This window comes from Talpa europaea (assembly GCF_964194135.1).
Source record: "Talpa europaea genome assembly, chromosome: 4".
Lineage (NCBI taxonomy): Eukaryota > Metazoa > Chordata > Mammalia > Eulipotyphla > Talpidae > Talpa > Talpa europaea.
The window spans coordinates 28,986,837-29,008,100 of record NC_140070.1 but is presented as its reverse complement, the minus strand read 5'-3'; the positions used below and the strand labels follow the sequence as shown (position 1 = coordinate 29,008,100).

General features: G+C 39.3%; 1 protein-coding gene across 2 annotated transcripts in view; it reads right to left on the bottom strand.

The window, feature by feature from the left end:
• The window catches only part of SMC4 (structural maintenance of chromosomes 4), a gene marked incomplete at both ends in the record, with an annotated part of 30,156 nt that extends 21,998 nt beyond the window's left edge, over positions 1 to 8,158 (bottom strand). The window contains 4 exons of one of the 2 annotated variants that reach the window (XM_084231690.1): positions 4,620 to 4,796; positions 6,301 to 6,492; positions 6,960 to 7,138; positions 7,993 to 8,158. In XM_084231690.1, the coding sequence (XP_084087816.1) occupies positions 4,620 to 4,796; positions 6,301 to 6,492; positions 6,960 to 7,138; positions 7,993 to 8,158 (714 nt within the window). The remainder of the gene's footprint in view (positions 1 to 4,619; positions 4,797 to 6,300; positions 6,493 to 6,959; positions 7,139 to 7,992) is intronic. The other variant, XM_084231691.1, reaches the window with a different exon arrangement.
• Between the last annotated feature and the right edge of the window lie 13,106 nt (positions 8,159 to 21,264).

The window sequence follows — 21,264 nt, the reverse complement described above, 5'->3', positions numbered from 1 at the left end:
CTTAAAGCATACTAAACAAGGATTGAAACCATTCTTTCACTGTTACTTATAACAAACTTCATATTTTTAAAATTATGTTCATACTGCATCAGAGACATTAAGCAACTATGGAAAAATGTACGGTTTTTAAGTTTCATAAAAACAGCAAACATACTTCAAAGAGTATATATAAAAGTAAAGGCTTAAAGATCACGTCCTCCAAAATACAGTTGATAACATTTTCCAAATGATGGTCTCAATCCTAACTTACTGAAATGAGTGACACTGATTCAGTTAAACCATTCTTGACAATATAATCTATAGGAAAATGGCTTAAGTATCTAAGTGAAACAAGTATGATGATCTTTACTCTTAATTGAACATGAATTTTAGCAAATTAGGAATCATAGGAAATCAAGTACATAGTTATAGTAGGATTTTTCCTAATAATGTCTGCAGGGTTTTTAAAATAAAAAATGGCTACATGCGGGCCTCCCAGGTGGCGCAGTGGGTTGAGAGCAGCGCTGTGAAGCTGTCCACAGCCTCTGCAGCACAGGTTTGATTCCCGGCTGACCAGGGAGATACCGGCATGGCGCAGCAGACCTCTCCTGTCTCACCCCTTGCTCCCCTCTGCAGTGTATTTAGTCAGCCTGCCTGTTTTGCTCCTCACTCTTTCTCTGGTGAATCCTCTCATCCCCCTGCACCTCTGGCCTGTCCCCCAGTTCTGGTATAAGAATAAACAAATCTTTAAAAAAAAAATGGCTAGGGGACTCCCCGGTGGCGCAGTGGTTGAGTGCTGGGTTGCAAAGCTGCCCGCAGTTTGATCCTCGGCCGCTGGGCGAGGGTTCCACGTGGTGCGCAGACCTCTCCTGCCGCGCCCTCTGCTCCCCTCAGCAGTGTACTCCCCGCTCTGGCTCTGGTGAATTCTCTCACCCTCCCGCACCTCTGACTGTACCCAGTGCTTGTATAAATAAATAAATATTTTTTAAAAATTAAATAAATGGCTATATACATCAAAATTTTATTGCCCAGAATTACAGGACTTTGAACTTTTATTTTGCCTTAACATTCTTTCAATATTCTCCACTTTCATTGTAGTATATTCATCTTCTAATTTTATTGGTTTTTTTTGAGTTACCTAAAAGCCAAAACCCAAAAATTTATTATCTGCCTAAAATAAGTTCATAAATAGAAAGGATAATATGCTTTAGTAAATGGAATGCTTGACATCTGTTCTGACTGCTTAAGGATAATTGCTTTCCATTTCTTGTATAGAAGCTATTGAACAAGTTACTTCTGAGTAACTGAGTTGCTACTGATAACATTAAAATTTCTTTTGCTATATTACAGATTTATTTCTACAGGTTAAAAGATTAGAACCCAAAATTTGTATACCATGCCAAGCTTAGAAGATGTATGTTGGAAAAAGGAAGAGATGGACAGGCAACAAGTTAGACTAAGATTATTTCAATCTCCAAATTACTAAAGAGTAAGGAAAAAAATCTTGATTCTTGTTTTAAATTTTAAGTTAGTCTTTATAATTATAATGTGAAGACAAAAAAACACGTGTAGTTGAAAACTTTGGGGGGAAAAAACCAAACCAAAACTGTAGTTAATAGTTATAGCAGCTTTTTAGGTGTTTACAAAAACATTCCTGAGACAGCAAATCATCTAATACAATTTTGAACCTGAATGAAGCAAATAAACCAAAACTTATTAAATCTAATTTATAAGCCACAGTTTCCATGAAATGTTATGCACAACTAATAAAACCTTATTTGTTGGCACCAAGAGTTATAACAATGGGACATAAACTCTTAAATAGGATATATATAAATGGAGAAATATATAAACATGGACAGCACAATAGTCAAGCATAACCTATTATTTTAGGCAAAGAAATACTTTGTGCCATTAAGGACAAGAAAAGGGATTTAATCATACTTGTATCATTTACAGCATCTTTGTAAATGCCTCATTAAGTACTCATTTGAATGGTCAACTGAAAATTTTTTAAATGGATTCAAATACTAGAAATAATGAATAATCTCCAAATCCAATACACATAACTGGGAAAAAAAAACAACAACACCCAAAACCCAGCCTTTGTGATCTTTTAAAATTTAGCACTTTTTAATTTCAAAATTTTTAATTTAGCTAAATTCAGATTTCTTATGTTGTTAAATCACTACCACTGTCTCATACATTTTATTCAAAGTAATGACATGTCTGGGGGTGTGGTATGCTATCTCTAAGTTCCCAGCTTCCCAAACCACAGCTAATTCTTTTTCTTTTTAAAGATTTATTTATTTATGCATATAAAAGCTGGGGTACAGGCCAGAGTTGAAGGGGTGAGAGGATTCACCAGAGACAGAGTAGGGAACACAACAGGCAGACTGACTGAAATACACTGCAGAGGGGAGCAGCGGGTGAGACAGGAGAGGTCTGCTGCGCCATGTGGGTTGCTCCCTGGCCGGCCGGGGCTTGAACTCGTGCTGCAGAGGTTGCAGATTGCTTCATAGTGCAGTACCTAACCCCTTGCGCCACCAGGGAGGCCCCACCACACCTAATTTTTAAGATAAACATTATCCAGTGGGAGAGAAGGTAACAAAAATCACATTCTTACTTACCTTCTCATGCTTTATGTCTCTAGCGCAGGAGTCTAAAATTCTGATAAGCAACTAAATAAAAATCCATAGAAACCACTGCCACTTTCCCTCACACTTTTAATAAGGCATCATTAGTTCTACCTAGTCCAATCCTGTTTCTTCTTCCTAACAGGTGAATTCCTAAGGTTCTTATCTGTAAATTTAATCAAATGGAATTGAATTTGTTAACTTGGATAGTTTACATTGGTATTAAGAACTTGCTTTAAACAATTTATCACAACACAAAAAGGTTGAGATTACTATGAGAATAATCAACATAAGCAACTTAGATACTTCAGAAGCATATTTTTAATATAAAATTGACAATTCAAACATTATTTTATTTACTTCTTTGGGAAGTTGTTACTATACTTAGCTTCCTTTGTTATTGAATTATGCACAGAGGCTACATCAAGGGGAAAAAAAAGACTCTTACAAGGGTTAAAATGTAGTCTATTTAGATGATTCTTTATACAGGTATAAAACCTGTACTGCTTACTCCAGTATAATAAATAAAAACAAAAGAGAAACACAAATACAGTTTCTTACAGATGGTATCATTACCAAACTTAGCATTAGAAAGGGACAGAACTTTCTACTTATAATCAAACCAAATCCCAGAATACGAAGTTCTATGAAACATTTGATTAAAAAAAAAAAAAACCCAACCCTACAAAGCCTTATTCCCACATTTATCTAAATTCAAATTTTGTTCAGAATTTTGTCTGCAGCTGACTTCCAAACATTCAATTTTAAGGTTGGGATTCAGAAGTATTACAAACATAGTATGTCTGGTAATAAAGATGCTATGCTAATGTAAGTCCAGAATATTGATTTATCCTGTACATATACTATGTATGTCTAAAAGTAATTTTCTTTTCTTAAAGAATAACTGAATACAAATTAAAATGGAAGAGGAGATAACATTTTAAGTGTTACTCGGTCATCCTATTTAAAATTTCAGTATACAAACCAGAATTCCCAAATTATAATCAGCAGCACAAACACTAAAGACTATTTCTACATTATTATGCTCTTGGTGATCTGGATAGGACTCAAGAGAACAAGTCAGCCTCAAAATTAAAAAGAAATCTAACATTTCTTACAAAGTCATATTTTACACTAAAATTTTTTTTCCTCATTAAGCAATCCTGGTAGTTTTACTCAAATAAAAAATGAAGGATTTCTAATATAAATCAACTTAAAACCAGGTACTTAATTTTATATCCCTAAAAAAAAAACAAAAACAAAAAAAACACAACCAACCAAAAAACTAAACAAAACAAAACAAAACCCAACAACAACCAAAAAAACCCCAACAAAACACTGAGACTCTGTGATACTTAAAATGAAAACATCTCAGTTACTCTCTGATCTTCCAAAAGTAGTGGTTCCAGTAGGCTATTATAAACAAGACAAAACCCAGCTTGAGTAAACTTTTATTAACCCTTCTAAGCGACAGAAAAAGATTAAATTAGTTGCTCAAATTTGTCAAATACCAAGTCTACAGTTATTTTCATTTTCTTTTGCTGTATAGTATTATTAGAGGTAAGAATAAACACAAGGAAAAGAATTCTTCAAAAAAAGGAATTTCATTTAAAATGTTTTCTTAGAGGGAAATATAAACAAAAATAATAGTTGCTATATCCCTGTCACGCTAAAGCAGCACAATAATATTGGTGTTTAATATTTATCTTACTACGCCAATATTTACGTGCTGCTAGAGCGGAACAAGTAAGTCCGTTCATACAAAGACAAAATGAGGCTCTGATGATGAATATATAGTTTTGAATGAATATCCTTAAATTTCTAGAGCAGCAAATAATGATTCGCATCTTGTCTATACTATGTAAACCATGATGTGCTGCTACAGTACTTTAAGGCCTCAAAAATACAGGAGTCATCCCACAGGGAAAACCTCTCACCAAACTTTATTGAAGGAAAAAAAAGTAACAAGACTAAAAGCACTTCTGAAGTCTTTAATAAATTTACCTGTAAAATTAAAAATCTGTTATGGTCCAAGTCAATTCCATGGCTTCGAAGAAGATTTCCAACATCCTTAAATGTTTTCTTCTTCCCACTTATGTGATAGACAGAAGTATTATCTCTGTAGGCTGTTCTGGATACATAGAAGTTACTGTTAGGAATGACTTCATAATCATCCCCTTCCTGTTTTCAGGAAAAACAAAACCAGAAAACAATTGTTATTAAGTCATATGTCTGGTTCAAGTATCACTCACTTCATACTGAAACTAATATTATGGATCAAAATCTTCAACAGAAGATGCACACAAACAGGCGACAGTTCTCAGAAATAATTTTAACAAAGAACAGGTATTTTTGCAAGTTGTATGATACCTTCCCTCACACGATCATAAAACAGATCATCAAACCAAACAAAAACCCCACCTATAAAACAAGCCTAAAAATATTTGACTAAGAGTTAATGAAATGGGGAGAGGGGAGAGAAAACCACAGCACATGCAAAATGAATTCACCTAATCATTAAGCCATGTTGTTAGATTAAATTACTAGTCCATTAAAAAAAAAAAAAAAAACAACAAACCTGCAAAAGATGATTCAAGGAAGAAGGAAGTAATGAGGTGATATGGCTTTTTTTCTTTTGCCCGGGGTGTGTGTATGTGTGGAAGAATATGCCATTAATTGAAAGTAAAAAGAATCACAAAGAATTGAGATTTTAAAAAGTCAAAATGAAGTGCAAATCTACTTTAAATCTACGAAAATTTACTTTCCCTTAATATCTGTCATTTTGAAGTTATGGCTTTTAAAATTTACACGAGTCAAATGTAATTAACAAGGAATGGAATAAAATCTGATTTAGTGGAAATCTATGCTCCATATCAAATTGCAAAATAGAAAGCACCAAGAAATAAAATCGATTCCACTGTGTAGATTTAGATTTAGTCTTTTATATTTAAAAAACAAAACAAGCCACAAAAAAACCCAGAAGTTTCTTTCATTATATAATATGGTTCTCTTTATTTTTAAAAACCAGTCATTTTTGAAACTAAATGAATTTCTAAAGTTAATAAGCAGAAGAGGAAAAAATTCAATACCAAAAAACACTCAAAAATAATCTAAAGACATTTTACCTATTATATCCTTTTCCAGAAAACATGTTAGCCTGATCCCTCCCCTGCTTTAACATTTTACCTATTATTATATCCTTTTCCAGAAAACATGTTAGCCTGATCCCTCCCCTGCTTTAATAGTAATTCAAAATGAAACAAATTGAATGTATATTAGATACATTAAATTTAATACAAATTGAAATAATAAAGATGGTGAAATTAGTCACTACATTTTAAAATTTAGGCAATTTATCCAAAAGCAATAAAAACGAGCCCAAAATTCATACTAAAAGAATGCCTATTTGGCACTCAGGATACCAGAACTGCTTAAAGTTTTTATTTCCAAAAAGGCAAACACTATTATGAGTTATTTTTCCTAGATAAAAAATTTAACATTCGCCACCACCACTTTCAAAAGAAAATATGACCACGGAGGTAGAGAAATCAACATCTGTTCTGCTTTAATCATAGACTAATTTTTAGAATCCAAATTAAGTCCAAAAAAAGTGCAAATGTTTTGAAATTCTTCATGCTCCTTACTTGAAAGTTGCAAATAAGCTAAATAGTCAAAAATCCCTTACCTTATCAATTATCTTTTGAAAATGAACTTCTACCGTACAACTCTGAATATCCTTGTGTTCATCAGAATTGTGTATTAGTACAGAGATTTTTTTAGATCTTATTTTTTGCGCTCGATAGCCAAATACAAAAAGCATAGAATCAATAACATTGGACTTGCCACTGCCATTTGGCCCAATAATACAGGAAAAACGCTGTATAAAGAGAAAGAGAAGTTAAAAAGATCACACCAATACTACAGATTTTAATCTACTTAATTTTTAATTTGCAGCAAACCCACAAGTATTTAGTTTTTATTTGTACAAAATGACAAACTAAATTTTCTTAATCACATTCTCTATCACAAATTTCAATATCTTAAGACCATATTCTAATTCTAACTCAGACACTTCAATAAATTCATTCTAACAGAGAAAGTTCTCAAACAAAAAACTCACTAATTCGATTCAGAGAAGAAAAGCTACAGCTTTTATAGTGAGAGGTTCTAAAGATAAGCAAATAAACAGGCTAAATCAGTTGTTAAAAGTAAAGGAACCATCCAACACAAAAGTAAAGGAACATCAAACACATGTTGCAAGGTTAAATACAACAACACAAAAAACTTGAAACATCTAGTGATAAAAACCATTACTTTACAGTAGGTATTAGGATGGTCAAATACCTTATGAAAAGGTCCCAGAACTTTTTCACCAGCATAGGATTTGAAGTTTTGGTTTACAATATGAGTTATCATAAGTCGAGGAGCTCCAGCTTCATTGGTCATTGCTGGAGGCGGGGGAGGAGGGATGCTATTCAAAATCTCTTCCAAACTTCTATTATCCATTTCCTCACTTGGAGTCTCTAAGTGAAAGGAAAGGAAATGGAAAGCAAGGTGGAAAAAGCCTCAATTAGTGTAATCAGTTCCGAGTACATGCTTACTAATCTCTGGAAAGATGTTTTATATGAAACCCAGGAATTCGGATTTTTCACTTAGATACAGCATTATCCCAAACTCATAAACTAATAAAATCATCTTTATCGAAAAAAAGAAATTCATTAAACCACCAGTCACCAAACTCTATAGAATGTACCTCTTTAAGAGTCAAAACACTACATGAGCAAATTTGGGAAAACACAACAACCTGATGCCCTGATGCAAGCCTAAGCAGGTGGATGTATCCTGAGACTCGATCCAACCCTCGGAGGCATCTTTGAACACCAAGAACCTTTACTTTGGACACTCACGAACTCCAGCAACACTGTCACAGCGGAGTCGTTCAATTTCTGAACTCTCAGAAGCTACGGCACCTTCGAGTAAATTATTCTTAAACGCAATTTAAGACAATAAAGGTGACGTTAGGGACAAACAACTTTTCATCCCATCAATACATCGTCGTTACGAAAAGTCAACTTGTTATAGACTGATCGTGCCGATTTCCGCAGAAGCACTAGGCCACAAAGAGAAGGTCAAACTAAAGCCTTTTGCTCACCCCCATGTCCTGAAGCACCGTTACACAGAAACTGCACCAAGAGTCCAATATCTGAAAATCTTATCACTTTCTTGAGCTGCTCCTCAGGGCCAATCTCGAGGCGCCGGGACGTCAGCTCGCGGCCGCTGTGGCCCCTGCACCTCCACCCCGGTTCGGATTCACTTGGGTCTCCCACTCCGCAGCTCGCGGGCGGCGCGGACCCAGCGGGCCTCGCAAGGTACTGGCCCGCGGCGCACGGGCCCACCCGGACCGCCCCGCGCCGCCCCGCGGGGTTGCACTCACCTGCGGCGGCGGGCTCGGACTCCGCGTCGCTGGCCGCACCGTCGGGGCTCTGCGGCCGCCCATTCTCGGCGCGCCGGGCGGTGGAGGGCTGGGCGCCTCGGCGCGGCATGCTCCTGTGCGGAGACCCGGGCAAGTCAGTCCCCGCGCGCGCCGCTCCGGGAAACCCGAGGGCCCGCCGTCAACCCCGCTCCACGCCCGGGTGGGGGAGCGCGGGCGAGGGGAGGCGGGGTGGGGGCCGGTTCTCTACACCGCGGGAGTCGAGCTCGGAGACCCCCGCGCCCGCTCCGTCCTCCTCCGGGGCCGCAGCCGCAGGCGCGCGAGGATACCGTGTCACCTCGGAGCCCGCGACGGCCCCGCGCCCGCCGGGCTGCGGACTTTGGGGGAGTTCGTGCGGGCTCTGGATCCGAACACTCGGCTCGGAGGCAGGAGACTCCGGCCGCGCGCGCCCACGCCTCCCCCGCGGCTGCGCTCAGCGCCGCGGGCTGCCGGGGTGAAGCCCCCTCCACAGCCCAGCCCGGAGCGGGGCAGGCGCGGGGTCTCCTCCACAGCCCACAGGGAAGAACGGCCCGGGGTGGCGTCTCCCGTCCGCACCCCACTAGGGCAGGCGGCGGGACTGGGGTCCCCGCTCGTGCCCTTGGAGTGGGGAGTGCCCTCTAGGAGAGCACTCACGGGCCGCTCGGGGGCCGCTCGGGAGGGGGCAGGCGGGGCCGGGGTTCCGAGGGAGGACTGCGCGACTCGGAGGCCACCCCCGCCCCCCCTCGCCGCGAGCTCCAGGCAGCAGCGCGGGGACAGGCGGCGGCGGGGGAGGGGGGACAGCCCGGCCCGACCGCTCCGGCCCCGCTTCAGGCCTCGGTTCTCCGAGCGCCGCCGCGGCAGGAAGCGGGAGTGGGGCGGCCTCGCCGGGGAAAGCACTCTACCTGCGGCGTGGCCCACTCGGACCAGAGCTGGAAGACGATCGCAAACCCCCACTCCAGCCGGTGTTTCGGCTCCGGGTCCCTCACTCGAAAATGGCGCCTAAAATACAAACTCGAACGGAAATTCGTTACAAATGCGCGCAATGCCTTCTGGGAGGCACCAATTTGAAAAAAAGTGCGGCCATCACCGCCGCCATCTTCTGGCCTTCCAGGCGCATGCGCGAGCTCTTGCTGGCCCACAAGCGACAGTGGACGTTTCTGCTAAGTGGCCAGGAAACGTGGCAGTGTTTTGCTTAGGGCCTACTGCAACTACACTGCTATAAGAATATTTTTTAAAAAATCCTGAAGCGTTTTCAAGAAGAATTAAACATAGGTTCCCGCCCACAGATGGAGGTGGGGCTTCACCATCCAATAATGTCCCTCTAGGAGAGGGCGGGCTCGCAGAGGGGCGGGCTCTCAAGACCCCTCGCCAGGGAGACGCGCGGCGGGGAAATATCGCGGGAAGAGGGAGGGAGTGGGCGGGGCGTGGATCTTTGCGTCTCCATGGTAACGGGAGATCGGGCGGCTAGGCGACCGAACCCACTTTGAGAGCAGTAGCCTCTGCTTTCCTGGGACTGGAGGTAAATCTCCACTGCTGGATGTGGCGAGGGCAGGGTTGGCAGCGGGGGCTGTCACTACTGGGGCCGCCTTCTTATTTTGAGGGTGTGGCGGCGCTCAGCATCCTCATTTCTGTCCCTCTGGGTGCGTGTCGGGGTGGGGGGCGGGGGTTGGGGGGCGTGGGTGGGGGGGACAGGCTGTGGCCTTTGCCTTTGGGATGGGAGAGGGGAAGCCCTGGGCTAGGAAGGAGTGGAGGGGCTCTAGGAAAAGGAGGGGCTCTAGGACCAGAGTAATTAACAATCGTGTAGTCCTTTGTGAACAGGAAACAGTGATTTCGAGTTGGTGTTAGGTCTTGAGTGTCACTAATGAAAGGGGGCTTCGGGTTTTTAAAGTCACCTGACTAAAGTACTCGCCTGGAAGAGAAGGTTCGCGGATGCTGTGCTTTTTTTGTTGTTGTTGTTGCTGTTATGTTGTTGTTTTTTGAGAAAATGATCGACCAGCAAATCTCTCCTAAGTAGCTCTTGTATACATCGCACTATGCAAGGCCTGATAAAGATTTTAAAGCAAGTTTTCCTTTCCTCTTCCCCTCTAGAGAACCTCGTTTTGTTAGTGGGTTTTTAACCCAGAGTTTGTGGATCTCGTGGTGATTAAGCGTCACAGAAGATCGTAACTCCTCTGAAATTGTATACAAAATTCCGTGTTTTGTATTTTTCCGAGTTTCCCCATAACTTTAGTCAGATTCCCAAACGTTGTCCTAGTTGCCCACAGTGTTAACCGCTGGTTGATTTGAATGTCTCCAATAACTATTAAGAATTCTTACTTACTGGACATCGGCAATTTGGAGCCTCTTTTGTTTTTTCTCTTTAACTTTTGCATACTTAAGTCCTGGCATATTAAAGCACCAATAAATCTGCTATATGAATGAATTTACAATGTTATTGTAAGTATTGTGACTCTTGCCCTAGGGAGCAAAAAGTCAAGCTCAGTGATTCTCAAGAAAGGGTCTGGAGGATACTCCTTGCAAGTTTTAGAATTTGGTGAGGTTGGGACACTGGTGTGATTTGAATATGCATTGACTTGATATTATTAATATACCTTTATATTTGAAAATTTTTTTTAAATATTTATTTATACATACAAGACCGGGGTACAGGCCAGATGTGCGGGAGGGTGAGAAGAATCACCAGAGACAGAGTGGGGAACAGAACAGGCAGACTGAGTGAAATACACTGCTGAGGGGAGCAGGGGGCGAGACAGGAGGGGTCTGCAGCACCATGTGGGTATCTCCCGGCTGGGAATCGAAACCACACTGCAGAGGCTGTAGACAGCTTCACAGGGCTGTGCTCAACCGTCTGTGCCACCAGGGAGGCCCTATATTTGAATTTCAAAAAGGGCTTGTTTTCAAAAGACAAAATCTATACAATAAAGTTTAAAGCTTTTGACTGCTAGTCATACCAAGAAGATGTAGTGATTCTCTGAGAGTATCTGAAACTTTCGGATTTTCAAATATTGTAAATAACTATAAATTCCAAGTTGGAGAGCTAACAGCTATGAAAAAAACAAAGGTTAGTTCAAACTGAATGGTGTATATGAGGGGCAGAGCACAATGTAGTAGAGAGATGTAACTGTCAGAATCCCAAATCCCATTAGTTTTTTGTTATAATCTGAGACAATTACCAATCTATGAGAATATTTTTTATAAAGCCAACATATAATACCTCTTTATAGGATTGTTTATGATTATTCATCTAAAACTCGTGCTATTAAGCATTTGCTAGTTCTGTGTTTATGACATTGACCTTATTAGGATATTGCAAAAGATGAGCAATGGGATGTCAAACTAAGGTTAGCTTATGAAGAGTCTTCAAAGTAATGTTAGGGATATGAGATGGAGGAAGCATCTGTTAAGACAATTTTCAACTAAGGAATAATTTGGTTAAAAAGAATAGTTAGCAGTACTTATATGGGATATGTTAAAGACAAAAAGAGACTAAGATTAGCCTGGCTGATCTGGACTGTGCACTCATTTGTGTGGGAGTTGGAAAGTGCCTACACAGTAGACCTGAAAAACTCCAGAGATATTTTGGGGGGAATAATGTATAGCTTTTGTGGATTTTAATGGTCAAGTGTATAAAACATTAAAGTTAGTCAGCTACTATTTTTTGTGAATCCCTGAGTCAGTGATGATTTGATAGGAAAAATAAATCCTAATTTTACTGCCTTTGATAATTGCAGTAAATAATGTAGATCTGATGATTGATAAGAAGGAAATTTTAAATAACTCGGTAAAGGGACTTCTAACTTTAAATGTAGTTAAATCTAACCATGCCCCATTCAAAACAAATGTTTGACTTAAAATAGGTTGTGTAGTGAAGAAAAAGCATAATGAACAACTGCAGAGTAGACTTAAAACTAGAGATTTATGTGTACTATGAAAATAGTACACGGGATAAATAAGTGATTTGAAAAGAGATTAGTGTCATAAGAAATATTTAATTGATGGCTGCCAATACTTTGGCCACTTATGAAATTAAGAGGTCCTAATTGTAAAGAGAAACTGGTGCAATTGGAAAGGAGTAGATTGTAGTAATTTTGGGAAGTATAACCAAGTCTTATCTTTCTGTTTCAGATCATGTACTGACAATCATTATATAATAATTCAGGTGGTCTGAGAAGAGAACCCTAATATTCTGTCCCACAATTGCATACCATAAGAAGATATGTTTATTCTTAAGTTCAAAAAAAAGAATTGGAATTAGAATTAAAGGCCACACTTGCAATTCTTTAAGGTCAAAGTGAAATTTAATTTTCATTAGGGGCCTCCCCGGTGGCGCAGTGGTTGAGCCCTGGGTTGCAAAGCTACCCACAGCCTCTGCAGCGCCGGTTCGATCACCGGCTGCTGGGTGAGGGCCCCACATGGCGCGCAGACCTCTTCTGCTGCCCGCTGCTCCCCTCAGCAGTGTACCTTGTCAGTCTGCCTGCTCTGCTCTCTGCTGTGGCTCTGGTGAATTCTCTCACCCTCCCTCGCTTCTGACTGTACCCCAGTGCTTGTATAAATAAAAAAATAAATCTTTAAAAAAATTTAATTTTCATTATAATAATGTGTTTTATTTTTTAATGTGGTCATATTTGCAGTTCTTTAAATGTAAGGTTAAGTTTTGTTATTATAATAATGGGTTTTGCCTTTTAAAGTGACAGCATTTCATAAAGTGTAAAATTAGATTTGTGGGTAAAAGTTTAAAAATATTAACTAAGTTTTTAATTACTTATAAACATTTAGATTAGTTAGGTATTAACTGATGGATCAAAATGAAAAAATAGGGGCCTCCCCTGGTGGCGCAGCAGTTGAGTGCTGGGCTGCGAGGCTGCCCGCAGCCTCTGCAGCGCTGATTCGTTCCCCGCCCGCTGGCGAGGGTCCCACAAAAAAATAAAAATAAAAAAAATAAACAAACATGAATTTGTGTAGATAATGTGTAACTACTTAGAGAATATTATTTAAAGTTAATAAATTGGATACAGGCACAGGACAGGTAGTAATAAAAACTTTCACAATATAAGCCCTAGAACAGTTATCTTACTGAAACTCTAGCTTAACACAGAAAAAATAGGAAGTGAGGAAGGGGAACACTAAAAACAGTTTAGGTTTTGAAGGTTTTGAAGAGAGAGAAGATAGCACCAGTTGAGAAATATTGAAGAAATGTCCATTCTTGAAGTCTGGAAAGAAGAAATAATTACAGTAGAGTCTCAGATAGGGCCCTCTATATGTAAGTGACAGGAAATCCAATTCAAATTATCTTGAGGGAAAAAATAGCTCCCATAACTAAAAAGTCAGGTGAGTATAATGTATGAGGTAGGAAAGGAAGGATTTAGTGTGCAGACAGACAGCAAGATTTGGTTTCTTTCTTAGCTCTGCTGTGTATTTCATTGTCTTGCCATTATTCTCAGCCTCCTCATAGTGACCTGGCACCACCAGAGCTTTCTCCCCTTGCTATGTAAGGTAGCTACAGTAACTCCAGCTTCAAATTTCTAAAATTAAACACTGGAGTTAAGAAGAATTATTTTTCCCCATTTTTTATTAAATAAAATCCCTGGACTACCTTTGAAGCAGTCTTTGTGCAGATGGATTGGAATTCTCTAATTGACTTAAGTCTGGGTCTCATGCTGTCTCCACCTGGGCTGTAGAATAAAGAGGCAAGAAGAAATTCTTTGTAGCTAGGAAAAGAGTGAAAGATGACAAAGTAACAATTTTCACTGCTTTACGGAATATTTTACTATGGGAGAAAGCATAGTACCTGGAAGATAACTTAGGTAAGAATTCCAACAAGAGTGCAGAAGAGGCAGATAGCAGAAATTGAGAATGGTGAACTCATGAAAATATTAATACATTTTAGGTTTTTTTAAATGCATAAAAAGGAAAACAAAATTGGGCCATAATGCTATCACAAACAATCCTATATTAAATATATACTTGATAAATAAAATACTATGAACATGTTAAAAATTTAAGATAGTACAGAAACGTAAAATTAGAATTAAATCTTCCTTTTGTACCTCATGAAGGTCTCTGTTTTCTTGCATATCTTTCCAGAAAAATTCAATTTTTTTTAAAGATTTATTTTATTTATGCATATAAGAGCTGGGCTTCAGGCCAGAGTAATGGGGAGGGGGTGAGAAGATTCACCAGAGACAGAGTGGGGAGCAGAACAGGCAGACTGTCTGAAATACACTGCTGAGGGGAGCAGTGGGCGAGACAGGAGAGTTCTGCTGTGCCATCTGGGTTAGCTCCCTGGACAAGGACCAAACTTGTACTACAGTGACTGCCTATAGCTTCATAGTGCTGAGATTTAACCCCTTGTGCCACCAGGGAGGCCCCCGGTATTCTTTAGTTAAATACCTAACACTTTTTATTTATGTAAAAGTGGCTGAGTTATATAATACTGCTGTGTTTCTTGCCTTTGTCATTTAACACAGACACCTTTATCAATACATGTAGATTCATCTCATTTTTTAAAAAAAGTTGCAGACCATTCTAGTATATAAGTTGAGTGTGACTCATTTTTGCTAGCTGGTGAATTAAAAGGGTAAATTAAAGATACTTTTTTTAAGCTTTTGAATCACATGATTTATAGATTAGAATTTTTTCAGTCACCTTGCAAAAGGATTGTAAATATAGCTAATAAGAATATTATTAAAGTGAAGCTGGCAAGATACAGCTATAATCATAACTAGACTTGGTAGGAAATGTCAATGCCACAGCATGCACATATTCTCCAGCAAATGCATATAGGAATCAGAGTTGGGTGGAGTTTGGAGATCTTTAGTAATTGAACTACAGTGCATTTCCATTCACAAGCCTATTTACTTGGCTTCTTTTGACTTTGATTCTGTCCCTGAAAATGGTGAGCCTGCCTCGCTGGTCCCTGCCTTACAAAATAACCTTTGCTAATCTGCAAGTGATTTTATGATAACATCAAGCCTTTCTCTACACGTAGGAAGTGTAGAGAGACATAGTATGCCAATCAAAAGTATCAGTTTAGAGGACTGTTAATAAAAATTGATATTTTACAATTTATAAAAGTTTACAATTTTCGGGTAGTCATAAGCAAACCAACAATTTCAACCATTAATGTCAATATCCAAAGGCTAGCCAAATATGCAAATGGCCCAAACAGAACTTCGTATAAAGTGCTTGGGATCAAGCTCTTGTATTTCTTATCAGTACTTCACATTCTTGTTCACTACTCTCAGCTTTTCTATCAATTCTTATCTATTGGAACATCCTTGCTGATAAGTCATGACTTCACTGTTTCCTGCCTAAAATTTTTCTCATTTTGTCAGTGCTTCTGCCTTAGTTTTATTTTTTAATGTAATTTTTCTTTGTTCTTTTTTAAAAAGGATCTTAATCATTTTTAAGTGTACATTTCAGTGGCATTGAGTACATTCACTTACTACTGTCACGTACATTCACCTACTGCTGCTACTATCACATCCATCAAACTCTTCTCATAGTGCAGAACCAAAACTCTGTGTACCCGTTAAATAATAAGACCACCTCCCCTCCCAACCCCTGGCAACCACCATTTGATTTCTTATTCTGAATTTGACTGTTCTAAGTACCTTATATTATGAAGTATATCATGCAATATCTGTCTTTCTGTGACTGACCTACTTCAATGGGCATATATTGTTAACTCTAATTCTTAACATTAACTCAATTCTACTTTCTTGGTTCTAATTCTGTTTCATATATATATTTTCACTCACATATTTACATGTAGATCTGCAATATGGGTGTGTACTCTATGAAACATTTCTAGTTTTTTGACAGTTGTGTAATGAACAGACTTCATATGTTTGATATCTATCATATGTATATATGATATATCTTAAGTAGTTAATATTTCATATATGTGTGTGTGTACACTTATATGTATATGATAAATTCCTATGGCTCGGGGCCTTCCTGTTGGCACAAGGGATTAAGCACCGCACTATGAAGCAACCCCCAGCCTCTGCAACGCAAGTTCGACCGCTGGCCTGCCAGGGAGCAACCCACATGGCGCAGCAGACCTCTCCTGTCTCACCTGCAGCTCCCCTCAGCGGTGTATTTCAGTAGGTCTGCCTGTTCTGTTCTCCACTCTGTCTCTGGTGAATCCTCTCACCCCCCACATCTCTAGCCTGTACCCCAGCTCTTATATGCATAAATAAATAAATCTCAAAAAAAAAAATTCCTATGCCTAGTAGGGATTCTTCACGGAGTAGATTGCTCATATAACACTTTCCTCTTTGAGTTAGTAGTTTCTAATTCAAAATAGGAGCAGATATGTCATAGTTGCATAGTCTAGGTTATTTGCTCATGCGTAGCTGTAGGGAAACAGGAGAGAAAATAATCTGTTTTCTTAAGATGTACAAGACTTGTAGGCAATTCCCCAAACATAGAAAAGGCAGTCAAAGGTGTTAGGGAAGTAGGAGCTTGGGGAACAAACATGTAAGTGACCATTAGGACCATTTTACCTGCCCTTCAATTTATGGGAGTATTATCTTTTTTGTATGCCAATACTGAGTTCTGGGTGTTTTGCATTTGGTTACTTTGATAACAGAAAAATGTTTATGTAACTTTTAATTTTCATTTGTTTAATTATAATTGAAGCTGGGCATTGTTTTATGTTTTTGATTGCCCATTGGCTATCTGTATGTTTCTGTGAACTATTAGTCTGTAAGTGTTTAAAAATAGAAGTACCCTTGATCAAAATACCCTTGATCTTCAAAGGGGAACGTGTTGTCTTGTTATTCTCTGTTTCTATGGTATTGTCAGTCTATCCCTGTCCACTTATTCCTTCTTCTGTGCCTCCAAACATACTGAGGACTATTCTAATTTAAAAGACCTTTATAACTATAATTTTGTTTCTTCCTTTAACTTCCATATTGATAAATACTTAAAAAAATATTTATGCATAGAAGAACTGGGGTTTAGGCCACAGGTGTGGGGGGTAAGAGGAATCATCAAAGACAGAGTGGGGAGCAGAACAGGCAAATTTACTGAAATACACTGCTAAGGGGAACAGTGACAAGACAGGAAAGGCCTGCTGAGCCATGAGTGTGTGGGTTAGCTCCCTGGCCGGGGATCAAACTCAGGCTTTAGAGATGATGGTGCTGAGACTTAATCCTGATGCCACAAAGGAGGCCCCAAATGTGTGTGTGTGTGTGTGTGTGTGTATTTGTACTTTTACACGTATACTTATATACCTTTAATTTCTACACTGTGAGCTAGGACCTACTGACTTTACTTTTCCCCATTCTTTGAACTAATATATACTGTTAACTATATGCAAGATGGTTCTATTTGCAGGGAATGTAGGAGTGAACAAAATAGATAAAAATTCCTGTCCTCATGGTGTGCACATTTTAGAAAGGGGCAACAATAAGTAAAATGTATAGTAGGATCGATGGCTTTAATAGGGTAAAGAGAGAAAGATTTACTGAGGTTACTTTTGGGCAAAGATATGAAGGCAGGAAGAAGAGTAAGCCATGTGGGTATCTGGAGGTAGGAATTCCAGGCAGAGAGTTCATGTACGAAGTCCCTGAAGCAGTAGCATGCTTACTATGTTGGAAGAAAAACATAGAGCTAGTGTGTCTGGAGCCATTTGAGTGAAAGGAAAGAAATGTAGGAGATGAAGGGAGAGAAATAATGGAAATGTCTCCAGAGCTGATGTTGTAGTCCTGTGTCTGAAAGCTGAAAACATAGGCAAATTTTTATGTTGTGGTCTGAAATCAGAATTCCTTTTTTGAGAAACCTTGGTCTTTGCTCTTAAAGTCTTTAGCTGTTGACTGAGGCCCACCCACATTATGCAGAGTAATGTGCTTAACTGAAAGTCTGATCATAAATATTAATCATCTCTAAAAAATAATTTACAGTAACATTTAGACTTGTGTTTGGCCAAACTGGGTGCCCAAATACAGTGTAGCCAACTAACACATGACACCATGATCACATGTGAAGTCCAGATCAACGGGAACTTTGAACACCATTGTAAGAACATTGTAAGTACTCTGAGTGGATAGTAAGCCATTGTAAGATTTTGATTAGAGAAGTGCTATGATCTATTTCAAAACAGTCAACATGACTGATATTGTGAGCATAAATTGTAGAGGAACTGGGAGACCAATTAGAAAGTGCTTGTTATTCAGGCTTATAGATGATGGTACCTTGGCACTGGGGGTCATAGCCATGAGGATGGTGAATTTTCAGATATTTTGTAGAACCAGATGTTTTTTCCCACAAATTGAATTTGGGATGTGAGAGAACAGTTAGTGATGATTCTAAGGTTTTTAAACTGCCACTGGGATTGCTATTTACTGAGGTGGGGAAGGTTCTGGGAGGAGCAAAGTGAGAGGAAAGATCAGGGATTTGATTTAGATCTTTTTTTTTTTTTAAAGATTTATTTACTTATTTATATAAGCACTGGGTACAGTCAGAAGCGCGGGAGGGTGAGCAGAACAGGCAGACTGACGAAATACACTGCTGAGGGGAGCAGCGGGCGGCAGGAGAGGTCTGCGCACCATGTGGGACCCTCGCCTGGCAGCCGGGGATCGAACCGGCGCTGCAGAGGCTGCGGGCAGCTTGGCAACCCAGCGCTCAACCGTTGCGCCACTAGGGAGACCCCTTGATTTAGATCTTAAGTTTGAGATACCTGCTGGATAATCAGATAGAGTTGTTCAGTAGTTAGATATAAAAGTCTGGGGTTCAGTGGAGAGTTCTAAACTGGATATATGAATTTGGGATTGTCACTGTGTAGTCAATATACTTAAATTTCTGTTAAGGCAGGAAACTGGGTGAGATCACCATGGCAGTAAGTACAGATGATTAAACCCACGGTTAAAGGTTGGGGATATTAAAAGAAATGAACATTTATTTATTCCCTTTATATCTCTGAAATATCTTTCCCTCACTAAACTGCCAATTAAAGTAAATCCTAACACTAACAGGATTGGAAAGGAATTCCTCAGAGTAGCATATGCTCTTAGCAAGCTTGCCTCTTCTTCCCTTATATATCAACTGCCTATGAGACCTATTCCAGGAGAAGACTACAATTTAAATGGATAGCACCCTTCCATTATGAGACCATTGGGAATTTTCCATCATACCTTTTATATCCCTGTTTATCTTATACTCCACATATAGGACTCTTCATTCCCTGTATTAGCTCATTATTAAGTTAAACTGCTGATGAAATAACTTAGCATGGTAAAACTTCGTTCTGTATCACTTAAAAGTATATATAGGTGATTCAGGCCTTATATGACCCTCCACCAAGTCACTTTCTGTCTTGTTGCATGACCTTGATGGCATTGCGGGAAGAGTGTTACTCTTTTTCAGTTTGTTCAACCTCCATCCTGACAATCTGTGTTTTTTTTTTTTTCAGACTATCTACACTAACCGTTTAAAAATAAAAGTCGGATCATATCACTCTTGCTCATAACCATCTACTGACTTCTTAGTGAAGCTTTTATTATAATTTCCAAGCCACTCTGTGGCTTTCAGTTCCCAATTTCCTGCCACTTCACTCACTGTTTTAGCCATACTGTCCTTCATGATCTGCTTAGCCTTAAAAGGATTACTGACTGTTGTATTTAATAGAGTTTGAAGGACTAAGTGTAGGACCAGGAAGATCAATTCTGAGGTTACTGCAGTAATGTAGGCAAGGAGTGATGATGGCTTTGGACTACGAAGGAGATGCTGAAAAGTGGCCCGATTTGGAGGATACTTGGGTAGTTGGACTGTCAGAGTTTGCTAGGCACATTTTTTCCCTCTTTAGCTCCATGAATGTCTTCCCCCAATAAATTAAAGACAATTTGTAAATGATTTTTAATAGCAAATGCATAATTATTCCCCCCTGCTTTCTAGATAAAGTTGCAAAATAGAGAAAGTTATCTATACTCTAGAACTTTCTATTATCGCTTCCCCAACCCTTATGCCTCCCAAATACCGCTGCCTTTGAGCAGATCATCCCTTACTCCCATCAGCCTAATAAATTTTAAGAATAAGTGAAAAAGTGCTTTGGCACCTTGCGGATCTAAAATTCTTTCTGAATTCCAGGAATGAGAAATTATCTAAAGGAGGCCTACTGAATCTGTATTCAAACACCTCCTTTGATATGGTTAGCAAAAATTTTCCACTTGGTGCCAAGTTCTTTTTTTTCTTTAGTTATACTTTCATTTAATCTTTTTCTTCTTAGGTTTGCAATAATACTCCTGTAACTATAAATGGGATTCAGACAATTGAGCATTTTCTTGATTTGTATCCTTTTTTTTTTTAAGATTTATGTATTTATTTATGAATACAAGAACTGGGGTACAGGCCAGAGGTGTAGGGGGTGAGAGAATTCACCAGAGGCAGAGTGGGGAACAGAACGGGCAGATCTACTGAAATACACTGCTGAGGGTAGCAGTGGGCGAGACAGGAGGGGTCTGCTGTGCCATGTGGTAGCTCCCTGGCCAGCTGGGGATCTATCAAACTCGTGCTGCAGAGGCTTTGGATAGCTTTATAATGCTGTGCTTAACCCCTTGTGCCACCAAGGAGGCCCCATCATGATTTTTTTAATATAGCTTGTATAAGGGATTTATTACCTCTTTCTTAAATAATTTACTTATTTTTTTCCCATTGCCACTGCAGTGAACATATTTGTTTCTCAGTGTTTTTTTCCCACAATAGACTATAACCTCAGATTGGACCTCTAGGTTGATGTCATCACATTCCCTTTTAGGTTCCCTAGTTAAAGGCCATTAAAATTTTATCTGAACCCTGAATCAGAATTTGGGAATTTATTCTAATGTTTATTCTATTGAGTAGGACCAATAATGACCTGTCATTGAGGGGCTCCCAGTTTATAGAATCTTATAATTGGGCCTCAGAACACCCTTTGGAAATTATTTACCTACCCAGGTTTAATGGTATTCTGTATTTGTATGAATGTTTCAGGCAAGTTGTAGAGCACCTTTGAAGTTCAAGGCAAGGCCTCATTCACCCCTTATGCAGGACTAGTACACTGACTAGTTTTCTTCCTTTTCAATTTATTTGATGTCAGCGGAATTGAAGGAGTTTCACTGTTCCTTGCTTCTGTTTTTTTGTGTACATGTGTTTGTTTTTAATGCATATTTTATATTTCCCCCCTTTTATTTTTATAGTGAATGTAATCAAACAGCA